The sequence below is a fragment of the Eubalaena glacialis genome, chromosome 2 (genome assembly GCF_028564815.1).
Source record: "Eubalaena glacialis isolate mEubGla1 chromosome 2, mEubGla1.1.hap2.+ XY, whole genome shotgun sequence".
NCBI classification, from domain to species: domain Eukaryota; kingdom Metazoa; phylum Chordata; class Mammalia; order Artiodactyla; family Balaenidae; genus Eubalaena; species Eubalaena glacialis.
Window position 1 is genome coordinate 3476600 of NC_083717.1, and position 21517 is coordinate 3498116.

Consider the following 21517-nt stretch of genomic DNA (forward strand, 5'->3'; position numbering starts at 1 on the left):
GTGAATGTTTTGTTTTAAATTAAGTTTCCATTTGTTCATTGCTGTTATATAGCAAGCAATATGATTGATTTTTGTGTGTTGCCCTTGTATCCTGCAGACTTGCTAGTTCTAGAAATTTTTTGTAGATTCCTTGAGATTTCTATGTAGACAGTCTTCTCTTCAAATTGGGACAGTTTTTCTTCCTTTCTAATCTGTATAACTTTTATTTCTTTTTATTAAAAGATGTCAGGAGTGGTGAGAGTGGACATTTTTCTTTTCCCCAATCTTGGGGAAGTATTTGATCTTTTACTTTTAAATATAATGTTAACTGTAGCTTTGTTGTAGATGCTCTTTATCAAACTGAGTAAGTTTTCATTTCTAGTTTGCTGAGTTTTCATCATGAATAGATGTGAAATTTTTTCAAATGCTTTTTCTGCATCAGTTGATATGATCATGCAGTTTTGCTTCTTTAGCCTGTTAACACAGTAGAATGCATTACTGGACTTTCCAGTATTGAACCAGCCTTAGATTGATTCCCTGGAAAGCCCCTCTTAGTCATTGTGTTTTCATATATTGCTGAATATGACTTGGTAATTTTTTGTTGAAGATTTTTGTGCCAATGTACATGAGAGATATATAGGTGGTTTTTTTTTTTTTTTTTTGCAATATTGTTACATGATTTTGGTATCAGGGTAATGTGGACCTCATAAAATTAGTAGGAAAGTCTTCCTTTCTCTTCTATTTTCTTGAAAATATTATTTAAATTTAGTGCAATTCATTAAATGGTAAAATTTAAAGTAAAACCACCTGGACCTAGAATTTTATATTGTTTGGGGGGAAGGTTTTAAACTCCAAATTCAGTTTTTAAAACAGTTATAGGAATATTCAGGTTAACCATCTCATCTTGGATGACTTGTAGTAGTTTCTAGTTTTTGAGGAAATGGTCCATTTCAAAGTTTTCAAATTCATGTGTGTTAGAGATGTTACCCTTACAGGACTGCTTTAAGGAAAATAGCTCACAGTTACATAGCACTTACTATGTGCCTGGTACAGTACTAAGCATATACTATATTGATTTAATCTTCACAACTACCCTAAGAGGTACGGTGACTATCCTCCAAATTTATATTTTGTAAACTGATTATGTACTGCCTAACAGATTTCATAATGGACATATAAAATTTTTCATTTTAGGTGTAAGTAATTACAAACAATCTAATTTCTAGCACATTAAAAATGACATTTTTAACATCATTCTTATGTGTGAAATCCATAGCAATTTAATACCTTCATTTAATACTTTCACTCATTTTTTAAAAATATGAAGAAGCTCTTCTTTAAGAGTCAGAAATGTATATCTTAATGTTTACTCCTTGGACTCATAGTGGTCCCTTATAACCCTTTTAATATTTTCTGGCTCCTCAGTGATATCCCCTTTTCATTCCTGATATTAGAAATTTGTGGCTTCCCTCTTTTTTTGTCAGTCTTACTTAAGGTTTGTCAATTTTATTGATCTTTTCAAAGAACCTTTTATTGTTTTCTTCTCTGTTATTCTTTTTTGAATTTTATTGATTTCTGTTCTTAATACTTCTTCCTTTCTGTTTGCCCTGGGTTTATTTTTCTCCTCTTTTCCCATTTCTAACATGGAAGCATAGAATTTTGATTTGAGTCCTTATTTTATAACATAAGCATTTAATAATGTAAATTACCCTTTAAGCAGTGTTTTAGGTACATTCCACAAATTTTGATACATTGTTTTTCATTTTTCTATTTGACCCATGTATTCTTTAGAAGTGTGTTAATTTCCCAAGTGTTTAGAGATTTTCTCCTCTTTCTTCTACTGATATCTAGTTTATATTCATTATGGTAAGAGAACATACTTTGTATTATATATTTTTTTTAATTTGTTAAGTTTTGTTGTATGATCCTGGATGTGATCTGTCTTCATGAATGTTTTGTGTGCATTTGAAAAAGATTGGGTTGAATGTTTTATAAATGTCAATTGGATCTCGTAGTTGTTAATGTTGCCTAGTTCTTTAATATCCTTGCTGACTTTTTCTGTCTGCTTGTTCTGTCAATTAATGTGAGGGACTATTGAAGTCTCCAGTTACAATCATGGATTTGCCTCTGCTTTCTGTTCTCTCATTCACCTATTTTGAAGCTCTGTTTCTAGATTCATACAAATTTAAGATTGTTGTGTCTTCTTGGTGAATTGACCTCTTATCATTATAATGTTTCTCTATATCTCTGGTAATTTTCTTAGCTCCAAAGCCTACTTTGATATTACAATAATCACCCTAGCTTTCTTTTCATTAGTGTTTGTATGGTATATCTTTTTCTATCCTTTTACTTTTAACATACCTGTATCACTACATTTGAAATAACTTATTTGTAGAGAGCTATAGATGGAGCTTGCTTTTTAAAATCTATTCTGACAATCTCTGTCCCTTAATTGGCTTGCTTAGACCATTTATATTTAATGTAACTTTTGGTGTTTGGGTTTAGGTTTATAATTGTATATTATTTGTTTTCAGTTTTTTCATTCTTCTGTTTCTTCTTTTCCTGTCTTTTTTGGACCATTTGAATATGTTTTAGTATTACATTTTCACTTATTTATTTCATTTTTGACTATCTCTTTGTATAGATTTTTTTAGTAGTTGCTCTATTTTTTAAAATTTTTTATTGGAGTATAGTTGCTTTACAATATTGTGTTAGTTTATGCTGTACAGCAAAGTGAATCAGCTATATGTATACATATATCCCCTCTTTTTTTGGATTTCCTTCTCATTTAGGTCACCACAGAGCATTGAGTAGAGTTCCCTGTGCTATACAGTAGGTTCTCATTAGTTATCTATTTTATACATAGTACCAGTAGTGTATATATGTCAATCCCAATCTCCCACTTCATCCCAAACCCCCCCTTTCCCCCTTGGTATCCATACATTTGTTCTCTACATCTGTGTCTCTATTTCTGCTTTGTAAATAAGACCGTCTATACCAATTTGTTCAGATTCCATATATGAGTTAATATATGATATTTGTTTTTCTCTTTCTGACTTGCTCTATAGATTTGAATGTTACATGCTTTTCACAGTCTACTTAGAATCAGTATTTTACCACTCCAAGTGAAATATAGAAACCTTGCACCCACTGGGTCCCTTTACCCTCCTTCCTTTATGTTGTAGTTGTCATATGTAGTTGTCATTTCTCATGTTCTCCTTCATTCCTGACATTTCAAGTTTCCCTCTAATATCATTTCTCCTTCTTTGTGAAGATCTCCTTCTAGCAGTTCTTTTAGATGAGGTCTCCTGTCAACGAACTCTGCTAGATTTCTTTTATCTAAGAATCTCTTTATTTTACCTCCAGTTCTGAAGTATATTTTCACTGGATATAGAATTTAGGGTTGAGAGGCTTTTCTTTCTTTTAGCACTTTAAAAATGTTCCACTTCCTTATGGAATCCTTAACTTCTAATGATAAATTTGCTGCCTTTTGAATCATTCTTCCCTTTATAGTCATGTTACATTTTCTCTCTTTTCAAGATTTTTTTAAATTTTAGTTTTCAGAGTTTGACTCATGATCTGGGCCTGGATTTTGGGGGTTTTACCCTATTTGAGATTCAGTTAACCTCTTGAATCTATTAATTTGTGTCTTTTGTTAAATTTGGGATTTTTTAGACATTATTTTTTCAAATATTTTTTTCTGTCATTCTCTTTCTGGGACTTAAGCGACATGAAAGATATTTTATTATTATCCTACACATCTCAAGACTCTTTATTTTTTAATCATTTACTCTGTTTTTCAGATTAGATAATTTTTTTTCATTGATCTATCATCAAGTTCACTGATCTTTCCTCTTTCATCTCCATTTTGCTATTGAGCCTATCGAGTGATTTTTTTTTTTACATTTTTGTCACTGTAATTTTAGTTCTAAAGTTTCCTTTTGATTCTTTTTTATGTCTTCTATTTGCTGATGAGAGTTTGCTGAGACTTTCTATCTTTCCACTCTTTTCAGGAGTGTTCACCCTTCTTGGAACACCTTTACAGTAGCTGGCTTACAGTCTTTGTCCTATAATTTCAACATCTGTGTCATCTCAGTGTTGCCATTTTTGATCACCTTTTCCCACAGGCACTGCGATTTTCCTGGTTCTTTGTATGCCAGGTAATTTTGGATTGTATCCTGGACATTTTGAGTATTGTCGTATGAGACTCTTGTTGTTATTTAAATCCTGTGGAGAATTTTTGTATTTTTGGTTTAGCAGGCAATTCAGTGTATCAGGCTGTAAGTTCCAAGCAGCTTTCTGTGGGTTGTGGTCCCAACATCAGTTCAGTTTTCAAGCCTTTGCAGTGCTTTTCAGATCTGTGCCATGCAGTGGCCAGTCTGGGACATGAGTAGTGATCTTATCCCACACTTCCGTTCTCAGAGTCTGTGGTCAGATCCACATGTGAGAAGCTTGGGATGCACCCTGGAGCTCACAGACAGCTTTGTGCGGTCTCTCCCCCACGCCCCTCCCTCTCCCCGGTCTCCTCAGTATTTCCAGTTCCTTGGGACTCCCCTGTTCTGTCTTCTGTCCAAAAACCTGGGACTTTGTTGCCGTACCTGATGCATACTTCCTGCAACTATGACTGCGAGAAGACGGGCTGCGAGAAGACGGGTAGGAGGAACTCAGTGGACATTTGTGCACCCTCTTCAGGCTCTGGTCCTCTGACTGGAGAAGAAGGTCCCTTTCCCTTGGAGTTTTAGGTACCCTTAGGCCCCTGCTATCACCATGGCCTCTCCCACCACCGTGGAATGACCTGGGGGCTGGGACACAAGACAAAAGAGGGAAAAATGCATATTTCTCCCTTCTTTGAGCCCCTTCCTGCTCCCTGAGCCTAAAGTAGAGGGCTTTCTTAGCACGCTCTTCCATGCCTCAGTGTTGACGTCCAGCTTTTGGGCCTCCCTGAACCCAGGCTGGGGCGGGAGGGGTCACTTCCAGCTCAGTGGCCCAGTCTTCCTCCCCTGCCTGCCTTCCTGCTGTGGTTCACCTTCCAGAGGCTTCACACTGCCCCTGCCTGCATTCCCCCAGGTGCTTTAGCTGCATCCAGTGGGACACACAGGTGGTTTATCTCCATCTTAACCAAAGCTGACCCCAGGTATATTTTTTTTTTACCATTGTCTAAGTTAACAGGTATTCATGGAAGTTGTGAATTATATTTACTGTGACATTGATGGGCAGTTATACCAAAAATATATTAATACATATGTAGAACCTAAAGGATATTAGAAGGGAAGATGGCGCTGTCTGGAAACATTCTGAAAAAGTACATAATGAAACAAATGTTTCACCCCTAAATAACGTTTGAATACTAATACTATACTATACTATACTATACTATACTATACTATACTATACTATACTATACTATACTATACTATATTATTGGTGTTTGCTTTTTGGATAGTATTCCTGTAATAGGAACAGCGGGGTGGGGATAGCAGAGAGCAGGGTCAGGGAAGAGTTAAAAAATGAGAGACATATGAACTGATCTTTAAAGAATCAGATTAGTAGAAGTTACTCAGATGAATAGGTAACAGCATTCTCGCAGAGAAAACAGCTTGAGAAGAGGCAGGTATAAATGTGCATGGCATATGTGGATGTGTGTCATCAAGGAAGAGACAAAAGCAGGAAAGGAAAATCTGATTCAGTTAGCCACTTACTGTGCCTTATTAGCCATTGCTACAAAGTGTTCCCACAGAAACATGTGAAATGGTTAGAAACACCCTGGTATGAATTTCAGAAATGCAAGGTTTAGGATTTAGAACATGTGTTAAATAATCAGTCCTGTACTTTGAACTAGTCTATCTTGCCATTGATAGTAAGCTTCTGGATTTTTAATTAAAATCAATTGCATTTGTCATTCTTATTTTTAATTGCTAGGAATTTCATCCTTTGGCAAAATGAACAAGTGCTGTCTATTTTGATCTATTTGCCTTTGACTTTTTTTAAACTAAGCTTTCAATTTTGAAATAATTATAGATTCACAAATAATTCACAGTTTTAGATTTACAAATAATACAGAGAGCCTTTGTACCTTTTACCCAGTTTCCCCCAATGGTAACATCTTGTAAAACTGTAGCACAGTATCATAACCAGGATATTAACGTTGACATAGGCGAGATACAGAGCGTTCCATCACCACAGGGCTCCCTACTTGCCTTCAAACAACCCACCCTCTCCTCCCCTCCTCCCCATCCTTAACCCCTGGTAAACACTAAGCTGTTCTCCATTTTTGTAATTTTGTCATTTCAATAATGTTATGTAAGTGGAATCATACAGTAAGTAACCTTTTGGATTGGCTTTTTTCACTCTCCGTAATTTCTTGGAGATTCATTGAAGTTGTATGTATCAGTAGTTTGTTCCTTTTTGTTGCTGAGTAGTATTTTATGACTTATTGCAGCTATATTTTACCATTATTTAAAAAACTAAAGTCTTGTTACTCAGGAGTTTTTCCTTTATATATCTGCTTTGGAATTTAGACTAAAAGCCAAAGCCTCAGGAGCATTTTAGTTTTCCTTCCTAAGTTGCATTTAGGTGGGTCAATCATAATGTGTTGACATTATTAAGTCTTACAGGAGAGAAAGTCTTATATACAAGTAGATTCAACTACTTTACCCCTCCTATATTTCTTAAAACTAGAAGTAAGATCAGAACACGTGAGGGAGAACGCTGCTTGAGAAATATTTAGAACAGCCCCTGTTCCAAGACACCCTCGTGCTGGTCCCTGGACGGAGCGGGGAGGGGCTGCCCCAGGTAGCAGTCTGCAGCGAGAGGAGTGTGCCCACCTTACAGCCCAGCATCAGCACCGTTTCTGTTTTCATTAGTTGACATGGTTTTAGTTATTGAACCGAAATTCCAGCCCCAGTAATGAGGGAAAGAATGGACACTTCCAGGTTTCAAATTGTGGTAAGTGAGTGTGGGACCAGATTCTGACATATGCTGCATGCTCATCCAAGCAGCCTAGATTTTATTCCAGCAGAAGGAATGAAGAAGTGAATAATTTAACTGAATCGCACACAGTGTTTAAATTAGCTATAATAATAACTGTAAGTAGTAAAATTAATAAGGTCCAAAATATCATTTTAAACTTTAATATCAGTGTTATCTTCCACCTTAGCAAGTCATAACTCTGCCTGCTTTGATTTTCATTTGAGGAGAAATAGAGAATGCACATATGCAATAATAAGTACCTGTATTACTATCATATAATTGCCCACTTGGCACACTGTTTTAGTTTAAGTAGATGCTTTGGAGGAAGAGGAAAAAAAGACATTAGAGATTTTCAGACACTTAGCAAATACTAGTGTTTATCCTACAGTATTGTTAACACTTGACCAGGGATTTTTAAATTGTCATTTTGCTGATGGCAAATACAAAATGAGAATTCTTCGGCAGAAGTTAATCTCATCATTATCCACTTTAGACAGTGTTTTTTTATGCTGATCTAGAGAGGTTTGTGCATATTTTAACTATTTTTCACATAATGATCATCTTTAAGTAGTAACATAAAAGTTAATGAGTATAGAAAATCCGCTGAAAAAATCCACCCGATAATCCAAGACACTTAAGGAAATACATGCTTTAATGTGAGCACAGATTTTACTTGATTAGTGCTCTATTTCTCAATTCAATTATCAAACTTAGGGGAAATCTAAATCAAGAGTTTTGACTGACATATTCAGTGGGATTGATTGCAGTGCAGGTAACTACACAATGTTTTAATATGACTAAGTCTTCTGATCATAATTATGATATATACTCTGAAAGCAGTTTTTAACTTATCTTTTGTATGTGCACAGGTTCTTAATAAACTATTTATTTAATGAATAAAATGTACCTAAGTATATAAAGCATACTTTCTGCTTGCCTAAATAATGTGCATATTTACTCTGATCTTATGAGTTCATTACAAACATATATAGGTGGCAGAGACAGATAATAGACAACTAAAATGTTTATTAGTACCACTATTATCATTTATTACTACTTATCAGTAGTTAGAATAATAAATACAGTGAAAGAAAAAGTATAGTCCATAGGTGTTTGCTCTGGGCACACTGCAGTTTGGTCCAGACTGCTTTCTGGTTGTCCAGGACTCCGTCTAGTGAGAGGAGCCAAGGTGGAATAGAAAGTAGGCTTTAGAGCCATTCAGACCTGCATTCAAGTTCCGCTTCCACCACCCAATAACCGTGTGTCCTTAGGCAGGTGGTTTAACCTCTTAAAGCCTCATGTTTTCGTGGGATTTTTTTAATTTATAAAAAGGTAGTTATGAAGATTAAAGGAAATGAGTTGATAAGGCATCTAGTACAGTGCCCAGTACGTAGCAATTTGTGCTTCGGGAAGGAGATGCAAAAAGGAATCCTACTGCCTGTAGGTAGGGCTCCTCTCCTTAAAAAAAAAATGCTAAAATCCTAGTATGCTTATAATTCTAAGACATGTATGCGTTCAGAATTACATATACCTCTTCACTTACTTTGCTTCACTAAAATATCTCTCTGAGTTTTGTAAAACTATCTGCTTAATTTCTTTAAAAAGCTTTTCCTTACTAGGAGATATTACTATAATTATAAAAGGGAAAAAATCCAAATCAAATATAATCTGAAAGTTTCCTTTTCAGATTTCTAGAAGTTAAAATGTTGGTGAGAGGTGGATCTAGTTTAATGCTTTGTTCTTTGATTTTAGCAGGAAAGGAAGGACAAGAAATCCTGGGGCCTGAAGCTCGGGCAGATGAAGTGGGAGGTACAGGTAACTCTTGTCTTTTTCACGCACACTGTCGTCCTTGAACAGGCCTTTTGTGTCACTGGTTTCTGCATCTGTGAGTCCTGAATTTAGTCTGTTTCCTACTCTTTATCTTGCCCCCTTTAAATGTTTAAGTACCTAGGCGTGTGGGACACTGTATGAAAAGTTAGCTGTTTATATTCTTTAAATACAGTGTAAGCTTACAGATTCATGTAATACAGCAGATTTCCATCCATAAGGATGACAAGTATAATCTACAGATAATCCCCAAAATAAGTATTTGAATGATAATTTAAACTTCTATCAAATTTTTTTACCATAGGTATAGAAATACAGATCTAAATATTTTGAGTTTCATTATTAGTTACCAGGATCTACATTGAATTGCCCACAAGACAAAAAGCAAAGAGAAAAATAAGCAGATATAATCGGTTGTCTAGAAACCAGATGAGAATCATGAATATTGATGAGTGAACATGTCACAGCAAACAAGAGAATAAACATTTTTCTTGTAATTACTGTGTCTGAAAAAGGCCAAAATGAAGTTGAATTATAGTAAACAAGGAAATTTGCTTCTAGGTGACTAAAAGTACATACTCCCTGAGACTTAAGGCTATTCCTCTGTAATGGATTCAAATCAGATTTAAGAAGCAAAAGACTAAGTGCAAATCTTAAATCCAGATCTTATATATGATAAGAGTGGGCACTTATTATTGTGTCTCATAAATCAGTCTTAGAATGTAAACTTCAAAAATAAATTCCAAATTATTAAAACATTTCCTCAAAATTCTGTACTTAAAAGTAGCATAACTGTATTCTGTATATACAACCATAGATTAGATATTTCTATCATATAGTTTTAATTAAATTTTGGTTTCTTTCTTTGGTTTAACGTTTACAGTTTTTTTCTTTGCAGTACATGTTAGGAGTGTCCCACAGAGCCTTATAAATTACCTCGTGTTGTGTAAGACGGGTGTGTTTTATAGTAATGCATCAAAATAGATTCACGTCTATAATATAAGCGTCAGCCCTCCCGTCCTTGTCAGTTCTGTAAAACAAAGAGCAGGCCTTTGTACTGTTACTGAAGGTGCAGTCCAAATTAACTAAATAATACTGGAATGTGTGATAATTTACGGTACCTACAGCCAAAGATTTTGTATTCTGCCTTGAATATGGTTATGTTGAACTTGCATGAATAATGTATTCAGGTATGCTTGTTATCAAATATTTGTCAGGCTAACTTACACATTATATAAAATATTTAAACGAGGTATTTGTTATTAGTAAAATAGTGTTAATGAACACAAAAGAATGCTGTTCATTACTCTTTGATTTAGTGTTAAAATTTGATGCCTTACATTACCAGAGTAATATGTTATTCTGTAAAAGATCGTTTGACCTTTTAGGCAAAATGCCAGCAAAAAAGACATTTCCAGTTACAAGTTTACAGTACTGTACCTCACAATTTGCTCTTCACTATGAAAATGAATGAATTCTTTCAGTTAGAAGTACTTAGTAATACATAATTTCCCTCCCCCCCGCCAAAACAGTCACATCTGGAAGATACAGTCACTGTGTATCAGCCAGAGCTGCCACTGAAACACAGGACCCTCTGCCACAAGACGATGAGTCCTGTGCACTATTTCCTTGGAACATGGGGAGTTAGGAGTAGACAGACATTTAGTGAAACCCCAATAAGTGCAGTTTTCAGCAAAGAAGGATGGAAATTAGACGTTTGAGACTTTTGAGCAGTTAAACTTTATGTTTCGCCTTTGCTTTTGTTACTTCCTTGACTTCTAGGGAATAATGTGCTGACAGAGTCAACAAAAACCTGGCACAAAGGTCACCATCATTAGTTTAGAACTTTGTCAGCTTCTTTCTATAGCTGACTTCCTTCTGCAGTTCACGAAGTGAAGAGAACTGTGGTCTCAGCTTAGTATTCAGAGAGTGAAAAATGCACCCCAAACATCCTTCGTTCTTCTAAGCATCCCTTTTTTGTTTATATAGCTGATACTTGTGCAGAGTTTTAAAATTGGAGGATAAAGATAGGATACTTTATTCTGATGGGAATGAAATACTGATGGCCACGTTAAAAATGTTATTTAGTCTTTACACTAAACACTTGTCTCTCTATCCTTGCTTTCTCTAATTTGCGATGATAACCCTGTAATTCTGCACTTCGTCAAATGATTATAGTCCTATAATTCTATACTTCGACAATTAGCTCTGAGTTTTGTCACACCTGAAAGAAAACCAAATTATCATTATGTGTTTCTCTGTGTTTGCTCATCTCTTTAATGTTTAAACACATATGTTTATCAGTCTTAGGACGAGGAATTTTGCTTTATAATTGACCTTTTCACAACATGCACTTCCCAACACTTTAAATTTTATGGGTAAAACTGTGGAATGTCTGGTCTTAGCTTGAAATTGGCTTGGTAAATGCAGGTTCGTGGAGACAGTGTACTTTAGTTGGAAAGAGGCCAGAATTTGAAAGCAGACCCCTAATACTGAATCGTCTGCTCCAATTTAGTGTTCACCTTGCCAGGACTGCTTTGAGGAAAATAGATAACAATTACGTAGCACTTAACTGCGTGCCTGGTACAATACTAAGCACATACTGTAGTAATTCATTTAATCCTCACAACTACCCTAAGAGGTACTGTTATTATTCTCCAGATGTTATATTATACAAATGGATCATGTATTACTTCCCAAGTTTCTGATGGACATATAAAATTCTTCATTTTAAGTGTTGACCCTTGAACAACACGGGTTTGAACAGTGCAGGTCCACTTACATGCAGATTTTTTCCGATAGTAAATACTGTGGTGCCGCACAGTCTGGGGTTGGCTGAGTCCGAGGATGCAGAACCATGTATACAGAGGGCCGACTCTAAGTTACACGTGGACTTTGGACTGCATGGAGGGTCGGCAGCCGTAACCCGCCCCGAGTTGTTCAAGGGTCAGCTGTACTTACAGCCTAATCTCTGGCATATTAAAAATGACATTTCTAACATCACTCTTATATTTGAAATCCATAGAAATCTAATACCATTCATTTTTAAAATATGAATAAGCCCTTCTTTAAGAGTCAGAAATGTTATATCATAATGTTTACCCCTTGAACTCATATTTCCATTCTACATAGCCCATAGAATTTGATGCTAACATAGTGTATATTTCCTGTTCGAAGATATTTTTGATCAACTCTCATTTCTTTGCAAGAAAAACATGTATAGAAATTGAAATCTAAGTTTCTCTTAAGTTCCCAGGAACGATACGGCTCTTAAGATTAAAAAAAAATTATGGATTGATTTATCCTATGATTATTAGTACTGCACAGTTGATCACAACGTACATGACAAATTGTAATAAATACGGTTGACCCTTGAACAACGTGGGGACTGGGGCGCCGACCCTCTGCCCAGTCCGAGTCCACACATAACTGGGAGTTAGCACTCCCGTGACGCAGCCCCTCCGTACACAGGACCCCTCCGTGGCCGTGGTTCCATACCCGTGGCCGCAACCGACCATGGATGGTGTAGAACTGTAGTATTTACTGTATTGAAAAAACCCAGTATAAGTGGACCTGTGCAGTTCAAACCTGTGTTGTTCAAGGGTCAACTACTTACTAAAGAAAAATGTTACTGGAAATGAGATTAAAGGAGATGAAGTATTCTTCAATTGGCCCATATATCAGTAGTTTAATGTTGCTTATTCTAGAAGAAAAAGTGTTCAGCATTAATTCTGTTTCCTTTTTTTCTTTAGCACTGAGATAACCTTATTCTCATAAATAAAAAGGTGAAATACATTTTTGTTATAAATGATTTATTAGATTCTTTACATATTCAGAATTATTTGCAAAGAATTATGGTTATCTATCAATAAAAATATTTTAATGTCTTGTCAACTGACAGTTCTATTAAATGCTCCTTCAGTTTTGTTGAAAGCAAAAATGGAAAGCCACCTAATTTGCTAAAGGATTTGTTTCCCAGTCACCAGAATCATTCACTCCCTCATTTCCTGGGACATATGCCAAAAGGCTTTACCAATACTTACTTGTCAAACAACTAATGATATCTGTTTTGGCTCTTGTTACTTTTTCCCCCTCACTTTGAGGCACCTTGTTTAATATATTCAGAAATGGTTGGAGATATTGAAATATTGCTAATTTTAGTACCTTCTGTCAGTACATTTTTTAATAAAATCCTTTTATCTTAACATGTGAATTAACTATATTTTGATCAATACCTTAGAGCTATAAACTTAGTTCATTCAATTTCTGGAAAATTTGTACCTAATAATCTTACTAGTAAAACCAGTTATCACTGTTAGACCAATCAGCCAAATCAGACTTTCTGTCAGAAAAAAAAGGGTGTCTTCATTTTTCTAATTAAAATAAATGTGTCAATACACATTTTGAGGGATTTTATAAAATATTTTCTATATTATATGAAAAACATATTATATGAAAAATGTTATAAATAATGAGGAATATATAAAGTATAAATACATCTTTAAAATAGATTATTCAATAATGAGATAAAGATTATTTAGATCTAATTAATCGTTATGCTTTATAAAAATCTTGGTCTCCAAATGGGTACCTTTACAACCAGTGTATAGATAAACTTATAACTTATTGAAGATGCAAGGTTTGTGTATAAAATACAGATTACGTATATAATTCTGAAAAACATATACTATTTAAAACCCCATCATACCATCATCTAGCATATATATAGTTACTAGGCTATAGAAAATATAAACATTTTAAAAGTGGAGACTATTTAACTGAAATAAATATTTTGTAATATAATCTGATAAAAATATTTTTAAGTAACTTGTCAAATTTATATTTCTGTATAGGAAATCACATAAAATATAAAAAAATCACATAAAAATTCACATAAAAATTTCATTCATGAGTTTAATCTAGTTTAACTTGAAAATTTGAAGTTACATTGAAAAGACCTAATAACACAGATTTGTACTGCTTTAGTTATTCAGAAGTGCTTATTGTTCTAGCTAATGACAGATCTTAGGAAGGGTTTTCGAGAATACTCTGCTCTCACCAGCCTCCTGAAGAGCAGTGAATTTTTTAATAGGGAATGAAACAGGTGAGATCATTAAAGGAAAATTACTCTCACTCCCTCTGGATATATTATATAGCTGAGTTCAGAGCTTTGTAACTAGGGCCAAAATAATCCCCATTTCAATTGCCATACTTTACCCCTGATAGAAATCCATGTAAACAGGAAAGGCTGGATGCCTAGAGCGCTCTTATGTTGCCCTGATTGATCAACAAAGAAGGTTTTCCCCAATCGGTATTTTGAATCGTTTTCCTTCGGCAACCTGGAGGTTTTTACACTCCGAGGCAACGCACTGTATTAACGTAAGGGATGGAGGGGGAGGGATCTGCCTCTTTGAAGTGAGAGCAAAGGACTGTGAAAAGCAGGGGTAGAAAGAAGAACCTTCAGGATTCTAGGAAGGACCGTGCATGGAAGCTGAGGATCTGGAAGTAGATTCCGTTTAAACCAACAGTACCGGCTTCCCTTTGAAAGAGCCTTTTCCTCCCCCCTGGATCCAGTAACCCTGGTTTGGTGACTACAGGCATCAACTAAAAACTACAGTTCTCACAGTACAGTTACCATTGAACAACACAGGGCTTAGAGGCACCTGACCCTCTCCGCAGTGGAAAATCTGTATGTAATTTACAGCCAGCCCTTCCAACACGAGGTTCCTCTGTGTCCACAGTTCCACATCCACGGATTCAACCAACCACACTCATGTAGTACTACAGTATTTACTACTGAAAAAATCCGAGTATAAGTGGACCCACACAGTTCAAACCCATGTTGTTCAGGGGTCAGCTGTGTATAGCAGATACTAAATAATTGATAGCTATTGGCTGCATTTAAGAGGAGGAAAAAATGACTAGTCATCATGATTACTATGTCATCGGCTCTAAGTTTGTAAATAGCAGCCACCCTGAGGAGTTGGGTTACTACTCCTGTGCAAGATTGCCTTGGTAACTGTCGAACAAAAGGATGCCCTTACGTCACCATTTTAATTTTTTTTTTCATTAATTTATTTAATTTATTCATTTTTGGCTGTGCTGTGTCTTCGTTGCTGCGCACGGGCTTTCTCTAGTTGAGGCGAGCGGGGGCTACTCTTTGTTGCGGTGCGCGGGCTTCTCACTGCGGTGGCTTCTCTTGTTGTGGAGCACGGGCTCTAGAGCACGGGCTCAGTAGTTGTGGCTTGCGGGCTGTAGAGCGCGGGCTCAGTAGTTGTGGCTTGCGGGCTGTAGAGCGCGGGCTCAGTAGTTGTGGCTTGCGGGCTGTAGAGCGCGGGCTCCGTGGTTGTGGCTTGCGGGCTGTAGAGCGCAGGCTCTGTAGTTGTGGCGCGCGGGCTTAGTTGCTCCACAGCATGTGGGATCTTCCCGGACCAGGGCTCGAACCCGTGTCCCCTGCATTGGCAGGCGGATTCTTAACCACTGCGCCACCAGGGAAGTCCCACCATTTTAAGCACCAGTTGAGTCTGCTGCTTTATAAATTTAGAACTGAGTTCAGTCTGAAGTGTGTGAAGAGGTCAGCCGCGAGACACCCGGGGGCCACCCTGACCCAGGACAGTTAGCAGCAGCGTGGAGCAGACCCTCCTCCGGGAGGAAAAGGACGGGAACCCCAGGATACCAGTCCTGCTCTGCAAACGCGGCAACACTCTGGGCTGCCTTCTCCAAGTGAAGACATGCTGTTATGCTCGGAACCTTCTGACTCGGGGAAAATGCCTCTACTTCACCCCACAGTTACACATTTACTGAGGCAGAAACACAGAAAGAATAGCCCTGCCTGTATCTGAATACGAGGGTAGATAGGAAGCAATTTTATCAATTTGATACTCTTTGACTCTTATTAGAGTCTTTCCAACTGTAGGGAACTATTAAAGCTATTTTCTGAGAAATCACATAACTGAACTGAACTTCAGAGCAGTTTGTTATTCAGAGAATGGTTCAAATTTCAAGCACAACTCCAACTAAATATGAACAGTAGGTTGCTAGGAAGGACTGAGGTTTGAGAACTACATTTTTCTCTTTTCCTGTTTTCCTTGCTTTATCATTGATTCAGAAACTAAGGATTCAGCCAACCTTCTCTGTCTTGTTCATCAGTAAAATGGAATAGAAGTACAACCCTAAAGCTTAAAAGGGATATTGTGACAATGTCAAGACTTTTATAACATCTTAAACTTATGAAAATGGACTTCTTGATAGATTATAACAGAACGAGTAAATTTTTAATGTTCCGTAAATACTTCCTGCAAATTCAAGAACAATCATTTATTCTCTCAAGATAAACAATTTCTTATTTAGGAAAACTATATAACAACTTGGTGGTGAAATTGGTTTTTATAGAGTATGCATTTCTTTTAGTAAAAGATGATGAATGCGACTCAGATGCAGAAAATGAACAAAACCATGATCCTAACGTTGAAGAGTTCCTGCAGCAACAAGACACTGCAGTCATCTACCCCGAGGCGCCCGAGGAGGACCAGAGGCAGGGCACGCCGGAGGCCAGCGGGCATGATGAAAACGGTAACAAGCTTCACGGCCGCTTTGTTCTCATCTCCAAAGGATTATTGCTTCCATTACTCTATGTGGGAACCCGCTCTACTAGAGGGAACATTTTTGAAAACCAGAATTTATTGCAGGTGGCCGTAGAGAGTGCTCTCTTTAGTCAGTGGCACACTGTCCATGGTAACAGTATAGCATTAGATCAGTGGCCTCTCGTGTGTATCGTGTGACGCCACCACATGTGAAATGCTTAGGGCAGTGCCTGGACACCGATTTCCATCCGCTTACATGGTAGCAAGTAGTAGAAATGGGAACGAGATGACCCTTACTGCCCTGTGATTATTCTCCACTGTTCTGGCAAGAAAAGCGTGGTTGTCTGGTTCAGAACATACTAATTTGGAGACAGATGGTTTTCCTGTATCTACTTTGGTCCTCTCTGATATGAACAGCCAGTATATAAAGAGTGGTAAAATACAATAATAATGCGTTCATACTCTCCTGAAAAGAAATATGCTGTCATTCTGCCTTCCATGCACTAGAAACAGATGAAAATATTCCTGTAAGAAATTTTACACAGTATCTGTACCAAGAACTAGGAAGATACTTAGAATATTTGAGGATATTTGAAGTATTAAGATCCTAAATCTGGTTTGGTTTTTCCAGGGTTCCCAGTTTAATGGATAGATTTAGCTTAATAGCCCAATAATCAACTTTTTAAAAGACTTTTTAGAACAAAATTGTACAGAGGTGCAGAGATTTCCCATATTCCCCCTGCCCCACACATGCATAGCCTCCCCATTATCAACATCACTCACCAGAGCGGTACTTTTTTTTTTTAACCAAGGATGAACCTACATTGACACATCATAATCACTCAAAGACCCTAATTTGCATTAGGGTTCACTCTTGGTGTTGAACATTGTGTGGGTTTGGACAAATGTACAATGACATGTATCCATCATTATAATATCATACAGAGTATTTTCACTGCCCTAAAAGTCCTCTGTGCTCTGCCTATTCATCCTCCCCTCCTCCTTGCCCTGACAACCACTGATGTTTTTATGTCTCCATAGTTTTGCCTTATCCAGAATGTCTTATAGTTGGAGTCATATAGTATATAGTCATATAGCCTTTTCAAATTGGCTTCTTTCACTTAGTTATGCATTTAACTTTCCTCTATGTCTTTTCATGGATTGATAACTCATTTCTTATAAATGTTGAATGATATTCCATAGTCTGGATATACTGCATTTTATTTATCCATTCACCTACTGAAGGACACTTTGGTTGCTTCCAAGTTTTGGCAGTTATGAATAAAGCTGCTATAAACATTCATGCACAGATTTTCGTCTGGAAATAAGTTTTCAGCTCCTTTGGGTAAATACCAAGGTGCACAATTGCTGGATTATATGATAAGAGTATGTTTAGTTCTAGAGGAAACTGCCAAACTATCATCCAGAGTGGCTGTACCATTTTTCATTCCACCAGCAATGAATGAGAGTTCCTATTGCTCCACATCATGGCCAATATTTCATGTTCTCAGTGTTCCCGATTTTGGCCATTCTAATAGTGTTTAGTGGTATCTTGCTGTTTTAATTTGTATTTCCCTAATGAAATATTATGTGCAGCATCTTTTCACACTTATTTGTCATCTGTATATCTTCTTTGATGAGGTGACAAAGTCCTTGGCCCATTTTTTAAATTTTTTAATTTTATATTGGAGTTAGTTGATTTACAATGTTGTGTTAGCTTCAGGTGTACAGCAAAGTTATTTAGTTATACATATACATATCTATTCTTTTTCAGATTCTTTTCCCATATAGGTCATTGCAGAGTATTGAGCAGAGTCTGCTGTGCTATGCAGTAGGTCCTTGTTGGTTGCTATTTTATATATAGTAGTGTGCACATGTGAATCCCAATCTCCTTATTTATCCCGCCCCCGCCTTTCCCCTTTGGTAACTGTAAGTTTGTTTTCAAAGTCTGTGAGTCTGTTTCTGTTTTGTAAATAAGTTCATTTGTACTATTTTTTAGATTCCACATATAAATGATATCCTTTGATATTTATCTTTCTCTAACTTACTTAGTATGATAATCTCTAGATCCATCCATGTTGCCGCACATGGCATTATTGCATTCTTTTTTATGGCTGAGTAATATTCCATTGCGTATATATACCTATATATATACACCACATCATCTTTATCCATTCCTCTGTCGATGGACACTTAGGTTGCGTCCATGTCCTGGCTATTGTAAATAGTGCTGCAGTGAACATTGGGGTGCATGTACCTTTTTGAAGTATGATTTTCTCTGGATATATGCCCAGGTGATGGATTGCTGAATCATATGGTAGCTCTATTTTTAGTTTTTTAAGGGACCTCCATACTGTTCTCCATAGTGGCTGTATCAGTTTACATTCCCACCAACAGTGCAAGAGGGTTCCCTTTTCTCCACATCCTCTCCAGCATTTATTGTTTGTAGACTTTTTGATGATGGCCATTCTGACCGGTGATACCTCACTGTAGTTTTGATTCTCATTTCTCTAATAATTAGTGATGTGGAGCATCTTTTCATGTGCTTTTTGGCCATCTGTATGTCTTCTTTGGAGAAATGTATATTTAGACCTACTGCCCATTTTTTTGATTGGGTTGTTTTTTCGATATCGAGCTGCATGAGCTGTTTGTATGTTCTGGAGATTAAACCCTTGTCATTCGCTTCATTTGCAAATATTTTCTCCCATTCTGTCGGTTGTCTTCATTTTGTTTATGGTTTCCTTTGCTGTGCAAAAGCTTTTAAGTTTAATTAGGTCCCATTTGTTTATTTTTGTTTTTATTTTCATTACTCTAGGAGGTGGATCCAAAAAGGTATTACTGCAATTTATGTCAAACAGTGTTCTGCCTATGTTTTCCTCCAAGAGATTTATAGTATCCAGTCTTACGTTTAGGTCTTTAATCAATTTCGAGTTTATTTTTGTGTATGCTGTTAGAGAATGTTCTAATTTCATGCTTTTACATGTAGCTCTCCACTTTTCCCAGCACCATTTATTAAAGAGACTGTCTTTTCTCCATTGTATATTCTTGCCTCCTTTGTCATAGATTAATTGACCACAGGTGTGTGGGTTTATTTCTGGGCTTTCTATCCTGTTCCATTGATCTGTATTTCTGTCTTTGTGCCAGTACCATACTGTTTTGATGACTGTAGCTTTATATTATAGTCTGAAGTCAGTCAGCCTGATTCCTCCAGCAGCTCTGTTTTTCTTTCCCAAGATTGCTTTGGCTATTTAGGGTCTTTTGTGTTACCATACAGATTTTAAGGTTTTTGTTCTAGATCTGCAGAAAATGCCATTAGTTATTTGATCGGGATTGCATTGAATCTGTAGATTGCCTTGGGTAGTATAGTCATTTTGACAATATTGATTCTTCCAATCCAAGAATATGGTATATCTTTCCATCTGTTTGTGTCATCTTCGATTTCTTTCATCAGCATCTTATAGTTTTCAGAGTACAGGTCTTTTGCCTCCTTAGGTAGGTTTATTCCTAGGTATTTTATTCTTTTTTGATGCAGTGATAAATGGTATTGTTTCCTTAATTTCTCTTTCTGATCTTTCGCTGTTAGTGTATAGGAATGCAACAGATTTCTCTGTATTAATTTTGTGTCCTGCAACTTTACTGAATCCATTGACGAGCTCCAGTAGTTTTCTGGTAGCATCTTTAGGATTTTCTATGTATAGTATCATGTCATCTGCAAACAGTGACAGTTTTACTTCTTCCTTTCCAATTTGGATTCCTGCTATTTTTTTCCTTCTCTGATTGCTATGGCTAAGACTTCCAAAACTATGCTGAATAGAAGTGGTGAGAGTGGACGTCCTTGTCTTGTTCCTGATCTTAGAGGAAATGCTTTCAGCTTTTCACCACTGAGTATAATGTTGGCTGTGGGTTTGTCATATGTGGCCTTTATTATGTTGAGGTATATTCCCTCTATGCCCACTTTCTGGAGAGTTTTTATCTTAAATGGGTGTTGAAATTTTGTCAAAAGATTTTTCTATTGAGATGATCATATGGTTGTTTTTCTTCAATTTGTTAATGTGGTGTATCACACTGAATGATTGTGGGTACTGAAAAATCCTTGCATCCCTGGGATAAATCCCACTTGATCATGGTGCATGATGCTTTTAATGTATTGTTGGATTCTGTTTGCCAATATTCTGTTGAGGATTTTTGCATCTGTGTTCATCTATGAGATTGGCCTGTAATTTTCTTTTCTTGTGGTATCTTTGTCTGGTTTTGGTATCACGATGATGGTGACCTCACAGAATGAATTTTGGAGTGTTCCTTCGTTTGTAATTTTTTGAAATAGTTTCAGAAGGATAGGTGTTAACTCTTCTCTAAATGTTTGATAGAATTCCCGTGTGAAGCTATCTGATCCTGGACTTTTGTTTATTGGGAATTTTTTAATCACAGTTTCAGTTTCAGTGCTTGTGATTATTGTTCATATTTTCAGTTTCTTCCTTGTTCATTTTTGGGAGATTGTACCTTTCTAAGAATTTGTCCATTTCTTCTAGGTTTTCCATTTTATTGGCATACAGTTGCTTGTAAGTAGTCTCTTAAGATCCTCTGTATTTCTGTGGTGTCCATTGTAACTTCTCCTTTTTCATTTCTAATTTCATTGATTTGAGCCCTCTCCCTTTTTTTCTCGATGAGTCTGTCTAAAGGTTTATCTATTTTGTTTATCTTTTCAAAGAGCCAGCTTTTAGTTTCATTGATCTTTTCTAATGTTTTCTTCGTCTCTATTTCATTTATTTCTGCTCTGATCTTTATGATTTCTTTCCTCCTGCTAACTTTGGGTTTTGTTTGTTCTTATTTCTCTAGTTGCTTTAGGTGTAAGGTTAGGTTGTTTATTTGGGATTTTTCTTGTTTCCTGAGATGAGACTACATTGCTATAAACTTCCCTCTTTAGAACTGCTTTTGCTGCACCCCATAGGTTTTGGATCATCATGTTTTGACTGTCATTTGTCTCTAGGTATTTTTTTATTTTCTCTTTGCTTTCTTTAGTGACTCATTGGTTGTTAGTAGTGTATTGTTTAGCCTCCACGTTTGTGTTTTTTTCAGTTTTTTTCGTTGTTGATTTCTAATCTCCTAGCGTTGTGGTCAGAAAATATGCTTGATAAGATTTCAGTTTTCTTAAATTTATC

At 36.4% G+C, this 21517-nt stretch overlaps 1 protein-coding gene across 7 annotated transcripts in view; it reads left to right on the top strand.

Annotated features, from left to right (window-relative positions):
- ZEB1 (zinc finger E-box binding homeobox 1) overlaps positions 1–21517 on the top strand; it is a 192987-nt gene that overhangs the window by 136512 nt on the left and 34958 nt on the right. The window contains exons 3-4 of one of the 7 annotated variants that reach the window (XM_061177919.1): positions 8701–8763; positions 16186–16347. The exons of 1 other annotated variant lie outside the window; for it this stretch is intronic. In XM_061177919.1, the coding sequence (XP_061033902.1) occupies positions 8701–8763; positions 16186–16347 (225 nt within the window). The remainder of the gene's footprint in view (positions 1–8700; positions 8764–16185; positions 16348–21517) is intronic. 5 more of the 7 variants (XM_061177936.1, XM_061177929.1, XM_061177946.1 and 2 more) reach the window with 5 other exon arrangements.